Below are 19,743 nucleotides of genomic sequence, written 5' to 3' on the forward strand. Positions count from 1 at the left end.
GACTCAGGAAATATCTGGCTTTACCAGCAGAGGCTGTTTCCAGTTGGGTGATGGTACAGCCAGCCCAGGGAATGTTCTCCTTTTCCTCTGGCACTCCCCTCGCAGACTTCCACAACCTCTCAGTAAAACCTCACAAATCCATTTTCGTGGTGAATTTATTCACTTTTATGGAGAGCTTCCAAATGTGTGAGGTGCTATAGCTCCATAACTCTTTAAAGCAGTCTGTGTGGTGACTAGCAGCAACAGACAGGAAGGCTTTGAGGGGAGGCATGTTTGTGTAACTGGTCTTTGCTGAGACAATAGATGGTAGTATTGTGGGCACTGTAATAACAGGTGTAACCTGTGCAATTTGTTGGTAGTTGGTCTGAAGGCATGCTGAATAGTTGCAACCACTTCCTTCTACAAGGATGTGTATGACCAGTGAGTGGTACAGCCAGTCAGTTCTCACATCAGTCCCTGTGACATCAGAAATAGGTAATTGTCTTTCATGCTGGTAGGGAAAGGATTTCCTTAAGTGGAAAAAGACTTGTTGCTGTTGTTCAGAAGGACTTTAAGGGAAGAGTACAACAATGGGCTGCACCATCTCTCTAGAAGTCTCTTTTATATCTTTTCTGCATCTTTTGCCTAATACTGAACCACAGGTATTAACTTATTGCAGCTCTTTTATTTGCTGAGCAAGTTAATGCAGGGCATAGGAGGTTATCTTCATTTGCAGGCAGAACACACCCTGGAAGAGAGAGATGGGGCAGAACTGGGAGGAAATAAGGATTGTAGAGATCATAACTCCTTAAATTAGTTCAGCTTGTCCTTATGCTTTGGCGGGTCATCCAGTAAAGTTTCACATGCCTTATGCAGCTCATTCTGCACGTTTCTTTGTCACAGTACACCATGTACCAAACTTGCCTCAAGATTCAGCAGTCTGGTCCCTGATACCAAAACAAGACGTTTGCTAAAAACACAACTCCAGACGTGCCATGAGAGGAAAGAGGAGGAAAGTCCCGAGGCTGCAGGGACAGGGAGGTGTTCCAAGGCTTTCCCCCTCGTTTTAACCAGCATGAGTGCAAGAAATATGGAGTGTTGTGTTTATGCAAAGGTTTGCTGAACAAGCTGTTTCAGAGAAGTCAGTACTAACATCAGAGTTTTATTGCCTTGCTGTTTCAAGGAGACCAAGAGCTTTTTATCTGCATTTCTGTGGTGGTGTTTCCCTGTTGCCAGTCTGCCGAGATTGTTGTTCACAGTTGTGGGTACCTCTGCTCACCTACAAAATCACATTGACACGTCCTGGGGGTTTTAGAATTTTTTTATTAATTGCTTTAAAGCAGCTGTCAAGAGAAGTTTCAGTGTTTGAAGAGTGGCTATTAAATTAGTTTTTTTAGAACAGTTTTAAGCTAGTCAGTTGCATTTGTGTGACTGAGTCTGTACATCTACTGTTCAAAGTGACATCAATGGTGGTGAAGGGTTTACCTAAGATAATATAAAGACTCGAAAGAGGGAATATATTTCTGCTAGAAAGAAGATCCAATGCTCTGGAAAAAAAAAAAAAAAAAAAAAAAGGCCAAATTTTTGGAATCATTCCTAGCAGTCACTATAATAAAGGAAGGAGTAACAGGAAGGCCTCTTCTCTTTTCTTAGCAGCATGAAGTTGTAGTCAATTTTTTCTGCCTGTCATGTTTATTTTATTATATGCTAGAAAGTGTATCCCTAGTTGCTCTTCTATTAACCAAGTTCTTATTGGAGAGTGGAAAAACACCTCAATGAGTCCATAGTAGGTAACTAAAAATCCATGTTATCAACTATCACTTTAAAAAGTGGTAAAATGAAGCCACAGACAGGTCAAGTCATTGCTGTTATCCTCTTTGGATGATGTTCGTTTGTTTTTTTGCCTTGTAAGGCTGCTGTGATAGCGTCATGCTTTCATTTGTGCGTTGAACAAACTAACGCTTACAAGCAGTAGCTGGTTGGTGAAGGAGGCTGCTGGAGGTGAGTGGTGCCAAATGATTGCTTTTAGATGGCAAGACTTCAGATGCTACGTGAAATTTGTAATGTCTGTGAAGAGGCATCTGGAAGCGGGACCTTATGTGTGATCTTTTTTCTTACTTTCTTGCTTTTTTACGTGTTGGTCAAATGTTCAGGTTTTTTGTCATGACAGGTTTACAGGTCCTATTCATCTGGGATCAATTAGGACTTAGAACTGTCCTCTGAGAAACTGTAAGTTAGTCTTTTATTCACTAGAGGTGTGCAGGGAGGGTAGCTTTGTTTAGCTAAGTCACATTTAAAATATTCAGGGTCATACCAGATCAGGATCTTCAGAGTCATGTTATTGAGAAACTTGAACTCTGTTAAGTCAAGCTGCGGTACCAAAAGATTCTCTGATAGGGTTGCAGGAAACAAAAGCTGAAGAACAGCAACAATGCAAGGCACAAATTCTCTGACACAGGAGACAGCCACAGATCGTGAAAACCCAGTTTGCCTTTCAGTCCCAGAACCTTACTGTAGTGTAGGCAGTGTGTATTTGTGGGCCTGGATGAGACATGCAGGGATGCAGAAGTTGTTGGTATTGCTGTATCACTCTGAAATTGCAGATCACTTCTACTATGTAAGAAACTGTGTGGGAATAAGGGTAATAGTTTTTGTTATTGTAATTAATTTTCTGGAAGCAGTTCCTTCAAGACGTTTGTGATGTGTGGTTGCGTTTCTCCTAACTACTCCAAGTAATGGCAAAACTGCAAGGTTCCTCTTTTCTGTGGTCTCAGACAGCTGATCCAGAAATCATTATGCTTAATCATGGCATGTCAGAGAGCACTATGTTTTGGTGAGGATGTGTTCCCGTGCTGTATGTTGGATATGCACTACTCTGCCCAGCATCAGCTGATTTTGGTTTTTTCCTCTCAGTTAACCAGAAACTCAATGTGTTGCCATAAATTACTTTCTAATTGTTGTCGTTTATGTTGAAACATCACTTCGATAAGTCGCCTCCACAGAGGACAAGAAATTCTATAATATTCGTTTTAGTAATTTTAGACACAGATCGAATGTGTTTCCCCATTTGTAGTTCTCCAGATGTACTCGGTAAAGACAGTGATGTCTGTAAAGAGGAGAGCATGTAGAATAGTATTCACCTGCGACAACCACAATTCCAGTGTTTGGAAATGATACGTGGTGTGAATCTGCTTCAAAATTTGGGTACTTTTTCAACACTTTGTAGTGCAGCAAGCCATCAAAATCTCACTAGTAAGAAGCCACTCCTCTGCTTTTGTGTTTCAGACTTTCTTTTTAAGAGAGATTACACTTTCTGTCATACTGCCCTTTCGCAAAGTTTGAGGATCCATTTATTTCCAGTTCTTGAAAAACACGGGACTGCACCCTGAACTCTCACAGGTATTAAGTGAGGAGCCACCATTGTTCACTTGGATGGAGCCAGCCTGCTTTTGCACGGCTGTGAGAGCACTGTCCCCTTTGCACTTCATGATTGCTGAACGAGATGAGGCGGGTTGAGAGTGAAGAGTCCTTTTGTGCAGTCCAACCTGTTTTCAGCTGGGATGCTTCTAGGAGCCTAACCAGTTGGCAGAAAGTCTTGATTATCTTGTACGTGGTGCTCAGGAGGTTGAGAAGCAAGGTGTACGCAGAAGAGCCTGCCTTTCCCTCACCAAATACAAGCAACAAAAATGCAGCTAGGTGCAGAAGGGGAAATATGAAATGGTCATAGGCTTGGCAATTTTTTTACTAATCCTGTGTTTCTTATTTCCTGGGGAGAGGAAGAGAAATGAATACAGGCATATTTCTTCTCTCATCTGCATTTTTTGGGTTTTATGGAGTGAAGCTTTTTCTGACATTTGTACACATGGAGTACCCAGAGCTAGGGTAGGCCAGACAGACTTAAATTTTCATTAGTTTTTGTCTTCTACTCTGTGATGCATCCTAGTAAAAATGATCATTTTCTCTCCTTTTTTATGTGTGGCAAACAGGATTCTAAGCATACCTCTGTTTTTCATCTAGTCTTCCCTGAAGTCTGCTTCATCTCTAATCTTTTCCACATCTTCGTGATCCAAGAGTGGAAGCATTTCAGGATTCAGAGAGGAAAATAAATTTTGAAAGAAACCAAAAATGAGCTTCTGTAGGTGAAGTGACACTGCTGCTCTTAAGCGTGTTTTGAGAAGAACAGAAACAAAGGTCTTATGAGATCTCATTGAAGTTACATTTGTGACAGCTCACAAGACAGTGGTGAAATGTGCTGATTGAGGATCTTGAGGCTGTTGATAAAGTTTTACTGAAAATCACTCTCAGTAGAATAGCAAAGCTTCCCTAAGTCAAAAAAGCAGTAGTTTCAAGTTGATGCTGTTTCCTTTATCTGCCATGCACAGTGGAAAAAACAGTGAATTTCAGAAAAGAGGCAAAACTCTGTTTTTGAAAAGAAAATAGGAAGCCTGAAAGATGTGTATCTCTGTTCTTTGACTTCCAGTGAAGGCTTTCTTGGAGGAATGCTAAATCTCCATTTTCTGTCTTCTCCATGAGTATAGTAGTAGAACTTTGGAGCAAGGAGTGGAAAGAATGAAAGGTTACTAGCAAGAAATGAGTAGGAAAAAATAGGGGTCACTGGAAAGCTATATAAAGATGGAAAAAGTGATCCAAGAGCTTGGAAGATGAGATGGCTACATGTGATGTAAGGCATGCAGAGATGTGTTGAAATGTGAAGCAGGCATTTCAAGATGATGCTTTTTAAGAAGGAGGAATAATTTCCACAGTGGCGTGCAAAGGCTGAGTTTAAATGAGCAACTCAAAAAGGAAAAAAAATAAAAAATGAAAAAGACATAAGTGACTCAGAAAAGCATGTGGAGTGCAACTTTCCTACATCACTTATCTGTTATTTCTTGGCTTGCTAAGTAAATGTTGCCTGTGAAAAAATGAACTGGAGGCCAGGAAAGTTACAGCATTGTCTGTATCATCACACCATGGCCTCAGTTTGAAAAGCACCAGTTAGGTTTGGGGTCATTTTTTCTATATTTGTCGAATGCTGACTACACTTAGCATGAGTGGTTTTCCTCTGTGACTTACAGAATAGTAAGTGGTAGGTAATAGATGTCTCTCCCAAATCCTTTCTTTTGTGGCTGCTTTGTGGGTTTTGTTGTGTATTTCTTGCCTGAATGGGGAAAAAAAATTGCAGTAGTCTTTGTCCGTAATTTTTAAATGGGCTTAATTTCTTGGACATTTACAGTTTTCTCCCCTTTCGTTTGGTTTTCTTTGCATGAAAGAATAGAAACATGCAGAAGTTGATCTAACCTTGATAAAAAAGATGGTTATGGAAATAATTTCATTCTGTTGGGTCATCTGATCAGACTTTACATGTCAATTCAGTATATTCACCTACAGCTAATCCGTGCCTTTGTGGAAAACAAACAAACAAACAAACAAACAAAAGTATGGTTAAAATAAATCAAGGATAATGATGTCATAATGTTTGTTATTTTTCTTTACACAGAAGCTCATGTGATCACTGAACTGTAAAACAAAGCTGAGAAAATAAATGTATCCTAAATTCCAGAAAGTAATTCCATGAATACTCTTCTGTAAGGTTTTGGGAGTTTAGGGGGGTTGGTTGGTTGGTTGGTTGCTGTTGTGTTTTTTATTGGTGGTGTTGTTTTTTCTTTTGATGTGTGTGTGTGGGGGAAACAACAACAAACAAACATACAAACACCCCCCACACACATTAACATGATTCCAATGCTCTGTAGGTGACCATCTTTCCTTGCAAATATGTATTTAGTCCATGCATTAGCCTTCTTGCTGTATTTGGTTTGTGTGAATTCTATTTTCTGTGGTCAAATTAATTGTTTTGCTGTTCTGGACCGAATTCCAATGTGCCTTTTGAAACTTTTCCTGCAAATCTGTTGAGAATGGTCATGTAAGCCAGTCGGGTTGTGCAAACTCAGAGGCTGGTTTTGTAGCAGCCAAGGGGCTTGGGTGTTGACTGCATACCCAGTTCTCTTGTTATTCTCAACTATTGTTTTTTCCTTCCTACTAGGATCAAATGCCAGCATGACTAGGATCTGAGGAAGTGCTCCTGTGTTCCTACCAAGGGTTTGTGGGTGCAGAAGAAGGGTGCAAGGACAGCAGGGGGACTTTGAACTGCCATGGATATCCCCACTGATTTGGTGCCGTCCTCCATGATGTCCCAACCTGAAATCATTGAGGTGAGTAGACCACGATGAAACTCTAGCAGCCAAACTGACAGGACCTCTTTCTTATTTCCTCATTGAGTCCTAGCTTTTTCTCCTGTCTTACTTCTGAGTCATTGATGGAATTTTTCCTGAAATGTTGTATTAAATACACTTATCATTTGATGAGGATGTTCTTAATCTTTGAGACGTGACACTGGTATGTTATACTACCTTTTGTAGAAGAAAATACACGGCAAAAAACGATCTTTATTGACACCATGTTGGTGGTCCATGCACTATGGTTTGATGCTTACTGTGCCTAATGAATACAAAGTAGAAGAAGGTCATAGTGTAGTTCAGTCGGAATAATACCACAGAAAGTTTCAGGTTCAGTGTTCTTATCAGAAAAGGTAAAGTTTTAAGCCAAAAACAGCAAAAAAATTAATAATATACTTAAAATTACTAACACACTAATCTTGCTTTCATAAATCAAAGTGTGCATTTCAGACTTGATATTTATAAATACCTAAGTATTTAGCTCCATGTACTGAACACCAAGTACTTGTGTTTTCTGGTGAAGAAAATAATGCAAATAGAAAAGGAGATGTTAGTCAAGATTTCGTCTCAGAAAAGCATTTTCAAAGTCTCTTCGATTTCATAGAGACCCAAGGGTCTGTTGCAATTTAAAACTTTTACAGATGTGTATTTTACTGAAAACGGCACCGTGATTGATTAAGGCATATGTCAGAAAATTAGAGATCTGTGGGGGTTTTGTTTGTTTCTTTGTTTGTTTCTTTGTTTGTTTGCTGGAGGTTCTTTGGCTCAGAAGACTACATCTCCTAGGAATATGCACTGAGAAGTGCAGTAGTTCAGAGAACCCTGGAATTCGTGAAGTTAGAAAAAGCATGTCCTCCAATGGGTGGTGATGTGAAATGACCCCAATCTAAAATCTGCTTTGGAGAAATTTCTTTGTGCTCCTCTTCCTTCTATGTTCTCTCAAATGGAGAACTAGTATATTTTTAAAGTATTTTTGTTGCTTTTCAACTCTCTGTCCCTCTTATGATCAGAGGAAGATTTAACATCTTTACAACAGGACAGAATACCTGGCAGAGGTGGATGCTGTGTGCTTGCAGCCCAGGCTGCCCAGCTGCTGCTGGACTCCTTGCCCTTTCTGGAGAAAGGCTTCCCCAGGCCATCTCCTCACATGCTCTTAAAGGCACTTGCAGCCCTGTCTCCAGAGGTTCTCTCTTCAGACCCATCTTTATGTATGAGAAATTTGTATATCTAAGGGCTGCTGTTTGGGATAGATGCCTTCTCAAAGGGAAAATAAGGTCAACTGTGGTGCAACAATGAGTGGAAGAAAAGCTAGCACTTGTAAAGGACTCGATGGTCAGCGTAGTCACTGTTCTGTTGTATACATGGGTGAATAAACATACGTGTCCTGTGTCTGCAGACAGATTCTGTTGAATAAATCTGCCCTGGACTTGGATCACTAGCCCAAAAACTAGAGATAAATGAATGATTCTGGTCATTGACTGGTAATCCAGACAGCTCTCCCTCCACACTTGAGTTTTAGAGACTGTGCTTCAATGAGATTCCACTTGGGAGCCAAAAAGAAATGGCAACCGGAAGCAAAGGAAAAAGTGGTATCTCAGTGTGGGAGATTATGGTGAAAAATGTCATTATCTCAACTTCATGTTTTAAAAATGGACTCAAATTTGATATCCATACGGGCAGCTTTACATGCATGCATGAATTCCCACAGATTTGAGCTGATATAATGCTTCAGTCCTAGGTAGAGAAATAAAAGCTCCAAACAGCCATCTGGAAGCCATACATACATTTCTGAGGGTAAGGAAGAGCTTTTTTAGCGAGCAAAGACATAGTGAGACACATAGCTAAAGAGATGATGTATTTAAGTAAAGCACTTTTCAGACTGGGACTGTGTGGGTTTACTTTTCATGTTTGTATTGACATACAAATGAATTTTTAATATAGTTTAGAAAACTATATTAAAATATTCCTTTTTTCTGGGGGACATTATTTTGCCTTTTAGACTGAGGAGTCTGTAGTGTGCTGCAGAAGACATTTGGAGAGTAATGTTTTAAGGAATGGGGTTTTTTTAAACTTGGAAGTAGCCTTGCATGCCTTCTGCATGAGCTAGATGGCATCTCGGTTACAAAAAGAAGTGTTTTGCTGCTTTACTTTAAACTTGCTCTGTCTTTAATATTTTTTAAATCTATTATCTTTAAACTTTTCTTTAGCATTGCCAGGATAGTTGATTTCCTTCACATTTGGTCAATTTAGCCTTAGAAATAAATATTATCTATTTTGTACACGTGCATATATACATATATATGTATGTATGTGTGTGTATACGTCTCAGTAATAAATATTCTTCCACCTGTCATCAGTCATTTAACTGCACATGGCAAACAAGAATAGACCCTTATTTACCACAAGGAAGAACCCTGGAGATCTCAGCAGGACATTTTGCATTCCGAAGCCTACCCTGACAGGTTTTTGCTGGGACTTGAATCCTACAGATGCTCGTGGTGGCACCACAGTGAATGGAGTTCCTGCTAATTTAATTGCAAACACTATCTTTCTCAAGATTTGTCTTCAGAGTCAGCTAAAAAAAAATATTCACATTTTGGAGAAGTTTTTAAAAGTCACTTTTTGATACGAGGTGTGAAATTGTTGGTACTGTTTTGAAATATTCTTATTGCTGGCGTGCCAATATTGGGATTGCTTTTGGTTCTCTCTACAACTCTCTACATTTTGCACAGTAATGTCTCTTTTCACCCTGCCTGTGCAGTGACCTTTCTGAAGGTCTCTGCTCCCATCTTCTTTCCCTCCCCAGAATCCTGCTAACAGAGGTGAAGAGCGGTGATTAAGAACACAGATTTAAGGCATTTTGATCATGTTTAAATGGGGAGGATAAGTAAAGTTTCGTGTTGTTTAGTTATGCATAGCTGAAATCTGGAATAGAAAATAGTTCTGGGACACCATTCACAGTATGTCAAAGAAGTCAGCGAAATGAAAAATTTTGAGAATATGCTTTGAGGTTTTGGCAATGGGGTTTTATTGCAAGGCAGAATCTAGTGATTTCAGATTAGATAAGCCATTCTGCTCCTAAAGAGAGAGAAACAAAATCTAACAGCACTTTTATATTTTTAAATTGGGGGTGTTGTGTTCTACATGCAATGACTTCATACCTCAGCAATTTATAAGCAAAATTATACCATAGAAATCTGATTAGTCTGATAATGCAGTAAGCAGAAAGTTAAATAAATCTGTAAGAAGCATTTAGCATCCCAGAGGGCTTTGCTGTTTGCGAAAAGGAGACATAACAAGTGGTGATCTAACTGATTAATGTACTCTGTGGAGTGATTAGTATCTTCTCTCTTTGTGAATGGCATGAGATGAATTCTGCAGTAAAAGCTTTGAAGAAATTATTTGAGCTCCAGTTGCTTAATGAACCAGGGACTTCCAACAGCGCTTCAGAAATGCTTAAAAGAAGAAAACAACAAAAATTCATCATTCTCTCTTTGCTTTTGCCAGCAGTGCATCCTACCAGCCAAATACTAGAAGTAAATGAGTACATTTAAACAACTGCTTTGCAGCTGTTCCAAAGAGAAGTCTAGAGCAGTTTCCATTATAGTGGCCTTTCATGGTTGTGCATTTACCAGAGCCAAAAACCACTGCTCCCACTCTCTGCCATTGAATAGTTCTCTATTTTCCCTTCTTTTTGTTTGAACTAGGTTTTGAAGAGATTTAAATTGTCCTTGCCACAGAATGGTCATCTTCAGTAGCTTTTTTCCTCTTTATAATGATGCTTGAGAACAGATTCCTGTAGTGTGGCACAGCTGTTGTCACCCCTTTCCCCAACAAAGCCCAACATGATTTGCATTTTGGATCTGGTGCCCAAATTTATGCAGCCAACAAATGGGTGGATTTTTTTTCTCCCCTTCTAGGTGAGTAAACAAATTCGCCTCTTTAACAAAACAAACCTCTGGTGGTGGTTAATAAGGTAGATGAGAGAACAAAAGCAAATGGTGGGACTGGAAGAAACAGTTTCTTATTAGGGGTATATATCCACCCAGTTACAGGCATCATAGGGGAAAGTTAAATACCAATATATATTTTTTTTTACTCTTATGCTGGAGATTATTGCTATTCTTATACCAGAGATTCAAAACACATCTCTGTTTTGTTCGAAGTAGACCAACACTGCCTTATAAGCAGCTGCTCAGTACTGTATGAACAAGTTACTCATAGAGAACCCACTGTTGCCAGAGCCCTAAGAAAGGTTTTTCTGTATTCTGTTAATATATTTCACAAGCAGTCCATCAAAGCAAAAGAAACCCAAACTGTATATTTCAAGCAAAAAAAATGTATTTTCCATGGTAAACACAGGATAGTGTTTTTATTTCCTTTTGGAAATCTCAATTTCCAGCCCAAAATGAAATTTGCTATGCTCATTAACATAATTTTGAATAAGCATTTTGCTTGTAGGCTAAACTCTCCCAAGTGCTCACTTTGCTGGTTTGCTTGGTGATGGAGGGTGTGCCCTGGAGATGGAAGTAGCCCCGATAGCCTACAGCATTTTATCAGCATTAAAGGCCAGTCCTTTAGTTGTTGGAGCCAAGAATTAATTCCCACCTTGGCTCACTGAGCACTGAACTGGGCCCAAAGGACGCATGTTGCAATTCATTGTGCATGGAAACACACTTGGGATGTCAGAGATGCAGATTTTTCCTTTTTTTTCCTCCTTTTTCTTCCTCCCTGATGGCTTCTAAAGTGTGCTGCCTCTCTCTGCAGAAAGCTGTTTGCTGAGCTGGAGTCTTTGGGGAAGCATCCTGCGCAGCATCCTGCAGGAACTCACCCTAGCAATGTGAGGGAGGATGTGGTACTATGGAACTATGCCCTGATTCAAAGTTTTTATTTCCTCCTCACCTGGAAATCGTTCATCAGAACGTGTAGGTAGTGCTTATAAGGGGATGCAGCTGTTCTGGAAATGCTGGATCTGTGGAAAAGGAGAAGCAATACAGCGGTGCCTGAAGTATTGGATAGGTTGCTGGAGGAATGAGTTCCTTCTTTCTTTGGATATTTTTTGCCAGTTCTTCTAGCCTAATTTCCTAAATAGCCTTTTGCTTGCAGAATTCTCCAGTGACAGGGGCTCCACATGTGTGTGCAGCAGCTCCTTTCTGCAGCAGTCGGAAGCGCAAGTCATTGAAACCACAGACCTGGCCATCTAAGGGCCTGTTGGGCCAGCTCATTGTGCTCCTGACCGTCACTGCTCGTCATGAATGCGCTTGAGTTTCAACAGTGAATTTCAAGGCTCCTGATTTATCTATTCTGAAAAGCTGTAGGGCCCAGTCGAGGTATTTCAGACCCGATAGTTAGTGACACTGCCATCTTCCAGAAGAAACCATTTTTAGAGTTAGCTGGGCATCCTGCTCTCACCCATTCCTTTTTTAGCCCACTGAAGCTATTTTTGAAGTTGCTTTTGTAGTAGTCGACAGTGAATAAGCACTGAGGTCAACACCCTCCTTGGTTTTGTACTCAACCTCTGGAGGTTGTAATCATAGTTTCCAACAGGATCTGTGTCACTTGTGAATTATACCTTCCTCAGCAGAAGTAAAATTGCCTTTTTTTCTTTTCCAGTGTTTCTGGTGACTAGATCTCTTTGGTACACTGAGTGTCTAGATATGTTTGGTTACCCTTTTCAGGTATAAACTGTAGGATGCAGAGAGCTTCTCAGTTCAGTTTCTAGTAGCTGGGACATTTGTTAGCTCTGAGACTCTGTAGTAATATAGTCTACTCCAAAACATGATAAAAATTATTGAATATGCTCACTATTGCACCATGACCCATAAGTAACTTTATGCTTCATCATGTTATACCAGTGTTAAAGGGATCCCCTTGCAAAGAGAGTAATTTCCTCGTGTCTTGTCAGCTACGTGAAGGGTAGAATGAGTCTAGTGAAGTGAAGAAGTGGCCTGCTGTGACTGAACCATCACATCTTAACATTGAAGTTTTTCTTTAAGTTTGCCAAGCAATTACTTTGGGAGATGCAGTTCTGAAAAAGGTATGTGAGCAGCTGTTATATGTTGGTGGTAGTGTTTCATACTTTCATTGTGCAGATGAAATTTTATCTGTACATCAGGTATAGTAGGCGTAAGGCTATAATGAATTGGGACCCTTGCCTTGAGACTTTTTGGTTTTTTTGACTTAAATTTTGGGTAAATGCCTCCTCAACTTCTATCTTTAAAGGAAACACCATATTTTCTCCTTTATTTTTAAATGTCTTGTTTCTTTTGCGTTCTGCAGTTTGGACAGTAGTTTGTGCTTTTCCATAGTTAATAGAGAAATTTTTACGACAAATTGAAATCATTTCTCATCTGTTACAACTTTACTTTCATAAAACCCATGGGTTTTCAGTTGTGGGTTGAGAAAGTATTTACATACCAATTCAATTATTCCTGTACTCATTTGCTTGTGCTTATTTTAAAGGTATTCTTAATTGATAGTCTTATCTGGGGATTTTGAAGTTGGAGGCTCCCCAAAGTTGTTCAGCTCTAGCCTTCCTGGTATGTTGGTAAACTTCAGAGTACTTAGCTAAACTGAAAGCAGTGCTACTGCTTTTCCATTCACTGCTGCACTAAATATAGAGCTTTAAGACACCTATTGCTGTTTTGGAGTCCTAGTCTACCATTCCCAAATCTGCATTTCCTCTGGGAAATTTACTGACTTTCTGGGCAGCACTGAGAATGATAAATACTGGTTTGGGGATCCAAGGGTAGATACTTCAGAGTTAAAAGTTCCTCCTGTATAGAATGAGTTTCCTCTGAGACTCGCAGACTTCAAGGAGACTGCATGCAAGTTACATGATTTCTGAAAAACTGAAGTCTCTGGCTTGTACTTGGCATTTCATTGTATGCAGAATTGTTATCTTCATCAGACTTCCTTGCCAAATAAATTGTTTTTCATCTCCTCTCTGTGTTCTGGGTACGAAAACAGCAGCATGTCAAGGTTAATTCGGTAAAGAGAAAAATAGAGTAGAGCAGACTGTGTTTGGAGAGCAAAGGGTTAAAGTATCTTTAAGAGTTTTCTTGGATATGGAATCATTTTTGTGGCTTCCAAGCTCTGTAAAAGTCAAACCTTAGTATTCTAAGAATGTTCAGCTCTGTTTCTCTCAGTGAGAATTAAATGCACCCATTCCTGCTGGGGGGGTGGTCCTTTTTTTTTTTTTTTTTATTTTTTTTTTTTATTTTACATTTTTTTTCGTTAGGTGGACTGAGGAACTCTGCAAACTCTCAGATTGCAGTGGGTTTTGTAAACTGATCATTTGCACCTCAGGCAGTTTGTGCTAACTAATGCTTTGATTAGACAGTATCAATCAGCAGTGTTTGGAAACTTGTTGGTGTTTGTTTTCCACCCTAAGCATCTCTCCATGCAGAGCCCTCACCAGGTGGGCTGTTGCTCACCACTGAGCTGGCAGGATCCAGAGCTCCCCTCTAACCTTCCCGCTCCAGGCACCCAGTGCCTTCTCCACACCTGTCTCTTTCCCAAGTGGAGAAGGGGGTAATGGGCTGCTCACCCAAGAACATCCCATTGACAAGCCTGCTCCATGTCTTGGATCCAGATCCTCACCCCACCCTTAAAGCTGCGATGGAGAGGTGCAGCAGCAGAAAGATGAATCAAGCAGGAAACACTGGGAAGTTGCTTACACGTGCTCCTCTTCCCAGTGTCCACACTGCTGCCCCAGTGCTGTGGTCCCATACCACCAGGAGAAGAGTTAAGAGGACAAGTCTAGCAGACAGTGGCTGGAAAAGCCAGTGCCAAGGTGACGTTCTGGCCACAGAATGACTAGGTGTTGACTGTAGAAGCAGAGTGAGTGTTATTTATTAAGTCTTGGTGCCAAATTTCCTAGTCTGTGTGGACTGTGTTGTGGTTATAACTACATTGCATGATTTTAAGAGATTTAACTCCTTGTACTCCGGATTTTCTTGTCTTTTGGTTTGGGACTACTGTGTTTTGAATATTAAATCAAACTCACATGGTTACAGGAGGCTTTGCTTTTAGCCTGCTGTTGCTCCATTTTGCTTTATCTGTCTTCTTGGTTTATAATTCAGATGTTTTCTTTTTCTGCATAGATGTGTCCTAGAGGTTTAGTTAACATGGGCAATTTGCAGCTCAGTTTGTTTTAAACTTCTGTTGAGATATACTAAATGGATGAGGTAAATCTCAGGGCACTGCACATCTGGCTTACCCAGGCAATGAAACACACTGAGCGAAAACATCAGGAAATTAAAATATAAACTTCCCTGCCCCTTTTCTTGCAAGGGCAGGAGAAGGGGATGGGTCTGCATGCTTCCATATGCCATTATTTTATGTTAACACTTTCAGTACTCAGAGTTATATTATATTTCCCTCCTGCTTGAGCCTTTCTAGTCAGATAACAGCATCACAGGTAAATGTGGTGCCTTGGGATTTGCATGTTCATGACCTGGGAGGTCAAAACCTTCCTGTAAGATATACACTGGCATCCGAGAAGGCTGATCGTCTGGAATTCTCCTGTTTTGTCAGCAAACTGTCTCTTCTTCTGCACTTCTGTCCCTTGGGATTGAAAAGATAGCTTTTAAAGGAGATCCTAGGTTTTAGATTAGCATGCCCTAAAACCAAAACTTCTCCAAAATCCCTTATGCAAACAGCATATTTTGTTTCTGTGTCTTCAAAATAAGCGAAATAGCCAGTGAGCCTCATGCTGTTCCTCTGGGATTAGTCAAGTGCTGTCATGCTTTTATATTTAACAGGTCTGACTCTGTAGCTTTTTACGTATTCTTATGTGCATTGCATACACTGAGCGCTGATTGGCATTTTGTGAATAAGACCAATGCACAGCTCTTATCAGTGCGTGTTACTGTGAGCTTTTTTTAGTCATATCTGGTTTCAGATTTCATATGAAAAGGCTGGGGAGGATATTACAAAATCAGGGAATACTTCAAGTTCTAAGACTATGTGCAAAAGAAAACTACAAAAAAAAAAAGTTATATCTACTACATTTTAAATTTCTGAATTAAAAATATGTTCTGCTAGGCGTAGCTGACCTCTCTCCACAGGACCAACAGTGGAGCAGGTATCATTACATATGGACAGCAGCCATCTGAAAGAAAAATTCAGGTCGACAAAGCTATAGACAAAGACAGAATTTATTCAGGATCACAAAAGTCCGATAGGTCCTGGAGTCATGACCTCCTCTGTAATACAGACTGTAAGGCTACATCCAGATATTCCTACAGAGAGGAAAAAAAAAAAAAACACAACAGGGAATTCATATAATTAATACAGATGTTGGCAAGCTTTTATAAGGGCCACTAATTCATTCGTATGCCTTCCTCTCTCCCTCAAGGGTTCTTATACTTGACCTGTTATTACCACACAGTCTTTAAACGAAGAATTAAAGCCAGATGTCTTGTAGCTGGGTCTCCCTTTGTTAAGGACCCTTTATAAATAGTTTTTTTATGCAACAGAGGGATCCTACATGAGAACTTTTAAAAATTCTTAATTAAGGCTGAAACGTTTCTAAACTAAGAGTTGATGTATCCTAGAGGAACAATAAAAGTTTTATAGTCACTGTGGTGAGAAATACTATTTACTCTAGCTTTTTACTTTCCTGGGTCTGCAAAATGTTTCTGATCAATGTTTCGGTTGGAGGTAAAATCCTTCTAGAAAGACCTTTTTCTTTAGCATAAATATAATGTCATGTAAAGCATTTAGGTTATAGGTGGAAAGTTGTGTATATTACTATATTGGAATTAGCTTAATTATGTTGACAGAGAGACATGAAAGGACACAGAAGTGGCTTTGGGTAATTCTAAGGAAATCTTCATCAGATATTATTTTCACTTGAGTCCAATTACTAATTCTGTTTCCCAGTTCTTCACATTTTTGGTGCAACATGAAGGTCAGGTTAACTGTAGCATTTCCTGCAGAATGACTGGAGCTGTCCAAGCTACTGGGGTTTGTTTGCATGTTTAACAGGAAGAAATTCTCATATTTTAGTGTTATTGATCTGTTCTTTGATTTGGCTTATTACTCAGTTTCTTGCTAAAGCTGCTCTTTATTTTTTTTTTTTTTTTTTTTTTTTTTTTATAATAAAAATTCAAGTTTAGTCAGTAGAGTTCACAGCCATAAAAACAGGGAGGGTGTCAAAGTAAAGTCTCCTGGATGTTTTTAGAAAGAGATGGTTTTGGCATGAGTTTCTTGCTTCGTGGGTTTTTTTGGTGTTGTTTGGTTGTTTTTTTTTTTAATAATTATTTTTACATCCTAATTGTTAAGCCATGCTAAACAAGGAACCAGGATGTTATTCATATGGGCTTTTTTTTCCTAAGGTTTGCCTTTTTGGGAATTGCACTTGAGTAACTGATTATAACTGAGGAAGGAAACTCGTTAAGTATTTTCTTGTTAACCAACAGCTTTATGCAAAAATTCTACATTCTGGTGAAGTATGGGGCTTGTTTGTTGCACTAATAGCTGTGCTTAGCTGAGTAATGAAAATTAATAATGTATTCCCTGAGATAGCCGTAACAATACTTGATGTAAGAAACAAGGTTTGATGCTTTTAACACTAGTTAAGTCAAATATTGCTTTTCTGATTTCTTGTCTCACTCCTTCTGTTTCAAAATGGAGCAAGCCAGTTCAGATGAGTTACACTTAAAAGCGTGGTGTATTTCAAACCCTGTTTAGAAATGTGGCTGATGGAAAAGGAAGAACGCTCATAGAAATACAATGGCATGCTCATTTTATTGTTTATAAATGCACTTCACGCTTTACAGACAGGCAGAGCCTGTGGCCTTGGCAATTCACAGTTTTAGAGAATATTGACGATCTTAATTTAGGGTGTTCTTCACAGTTTTTAAGACCAGAAGAGAAGGAATGCCCCTGAGAGAGGGCATTCTGCAGGGAAATGTAACCTACTTTTCCTTCTCTTTGAGGAGATCTTCTTTTAGCACCACTAGGTCCAAGCAACAGTTTTATGCACTGATAATGTAAATAAGGTGTCCTGTAACAGAGTTAACTTTTGTAATTACAAATTGCATGCCCTTCTCTTTAAGTGAATTTTTGAGCAGATCCACTTGGCCAGAAGATCATTTACTGTGCAATTTACAACTACATCAGAAATCACGCTAGCTCCCAGAGCAGATGGAAGCATTTCTGGTTGTTTCTAATCTGGTTGCTGTTACTAGACTCCTCAGAGCAATTGTTTGCGAGTTGTGGAATGCCATTTGGTCTGAAAAGAAATAAATTTGTTCTGAAGCATGTTCCCTTCCTGTGCCCCTCCCCACTCTCTGTGGATGTCTTGTCCATGGAGGCAATCATATGTTTTCAGTTCTGATGTTATTCTTTTTTTGTCTCTCTTCCCCCCCCCTCCTTCTTTCAGTCCACAGCCATGAGCGAACCACAGTGCTACTACAATGAAACCATTGCCTTCTTTTATAACCGAAGTGGAAAATATCTAGCCACTGAATGGAACACTGTCAGCAAGCTTGTAATGGGACTGGGGATTACCGTCTGCATCTTCATAATGCTGGCCAACCTCTTGGTTATGGTGGCTATTTATGTCAACCGCCGATTCCACTTTCCTATTTATTACTTAATGGCAAACTTAGCCGCTGCGGACTTTTTTGCAGGGCTGGCCTACTTTTACTTAATGTTCAACACAGGACCCAACACTAGAAGACTGACTGTAAGCACCTGGCTTCTCCGTCAGGGTCTCATTGACACTAGCCTGACAGCCTCAGTAGCCAATTTGCTGGCCATTGCTATTGAGCGGCACATTACAGTGTTCCGAATGCAGCTACATACTCGGATGAGCAACCGGCGAGTGGTGGTCGTAATTGTTGTTATCTGGACTATGGCCATCGTCATGGGTGCCATACCAAGTGTCGGATGGAACTGTATCTGTGATATCACTCACTGCTCCAACATGGCACCACTCTATAGTGACTCCTACCTGGTCTTCTGGGCTATTTTCAACCTGGTCACTTTTGTGGTCATGGTGGTCCTATATGCTCATATCTTTGGGTACGTGCGCCAAAGGACTATGAGAATGTCCAGACATAGTTCTGGACCTCGCAGGAATCGGGACACCATGATGAGCCTCCTGAAGACTGTGGTCATTGTGCTTGGTAAGTGCTTACTTTGCCTCGTCTGTTCTCCCCATTCTGTTTCTTATCAGGTGATTTCAGTAATGCATGTCTGTCTTCTGGGAGGTCAGCAGCATTTGAAACATACTAGAAGAGGTGAGGGCAGTATTACCCCCAGTGTTCATTGATGTGTTGGGACTATAAAGCTTATTTATGGAAGTGGGTATAAGAGACTTGGTCACTCAGCCCTATAACATGAAAATCTAGGACCTCAAGATATAAGGTAGTGGTTTTTTTTGCAGCAATGCAAGTTTAAAACCTGCTGTAGCAGCCTGTCCTGTGCAGTGTTTTCCCTCTTGCCTTTGAAGATGCCAGATGGCTGCAACCTTAAAATAGAACAGGGAGGGCTCAGTCTTCCACTGAAGGACCTCTTGTCTCTTTTTTGCCAGCCAAAAGGTGTCATGTGTATTTAGGCAGTACTTCCATGTCTGGAAAACAATGACTGGCAACAGGCTATTGAAGAAAACATTTGGCGTGTTAAGCAGGATTGCATGTATGTTCTGTTCACCCGGGTCTACAATGTTTGGCACATCTGAGTTTCTGCCAATTTTCTAATATGGAAAAGTAGCATGTGAAGCACTGGTGTCCTTCAGCACACTGCCTAAGCTTCAGGGCTTTGAAAACAGGGAAACATGGGTCAGGAGCTTTCTGTCTCTTTGTGAATGGCTGTATTTGGTTTGCCTCTGGGGCTTTCAGTTTCCTTATGCAAAAGCACAGCCTAGATACAGCGTACCATTCCCTGGCAATGTTCTTTGCAACTTTTTCTGCTTTCTGTTGCTGCAGATGATAGGGAGCTGCAGGCAGGCAGGGATGGTGCTGTTTGTCTCCTTGTCCCAACCTGTGTTTGCACCTATGAGGTCTTCCAGCACAGTACACGGGCCTCCTGGGATCCTAGTACCTTGTTGCATCATGAAGTTGCCCTAGTAGTCCATAAATGCAACTGTACATAGTCTACAAAGCCCAAAACTTGGCATCAAGTTCTTGCTTTGACATCCTGATTTCCATGTCTTTACACGGTGACTTGTGCTTTCTGTCAGTTACTGCCTGCACAAACACAGCAAAATAGTTGCAGAGATTTGATGTGAGTCACTGTGTCAACTCACATGTTAGTTTAAGAATGTCTGTTTTGCTCTCTGACCTAGTGATTAGCTTTATAATCTGTGTAGTTGACTAACCTGTTCAGCCATTGACAGGTCATTCCTCCATGTCCTGCTCTTTCCTTCAGGGAAAGAATCTGTTATCAGTTTTGCAAGAAAGGCTGTAGTGCCAGGGGTGAAGCCTCTCCTGACTATGTGGTGGTTTAGAAATCTGTCCCTGCCCACCTCCATGATCCTCCTTACAGAAGGCAAGATGGGGTTAAGAACACAAAAATA

The 19,743-nt window shown here is 40.2% G+C and overlaps 1 protein-coding gene across 6 annotated transcripts in view; it reads left to right on the forward strand.

Moving 5' to 3' along the window:
- The window catches only part of LPAR1 (lysophosphatidic acid receptor 1), a 73,403-nt gene that overhangs the window by 18,124 nt on the left and 35,536 nt on the right, over positions 1–19,743 (forward strand). For all 6 annotated transcript variants that reach the window (XM_065046349.1, XM_065046347.1, XM_005499202.4 and 3 more), the window contains 2 exons: positions 6,020–6,188; positions 17,605–18,352. In XM_065046349.1, the coding sequence (XP_064902421.1) occupies positions 6,129–6,188; positions 17,605–18,352 (808 nt within the window). In that variant the 5' untranslated portion in view covers positions 6,020–6,128. The remainder of the gene's footprint in view (positions 1–6,019; positions 6,189–17,604; positions 18,353–19,743) is intronic.

The sequence above is a fragment of the Columba livia genome, chromosome Z (assembly GCF_036013475.1).
Source record: "Columba livia isolate bColLiv1 breed racing homer chromosome Z, bColLiv1.pat.W.v2, whole genome shotgun sequence".
Taxonomy (NCBI): Eukaryota; Metazoa; Chordata; class Aves; order Columbiformes; family Columbidae; genus Columba; species Columba livia.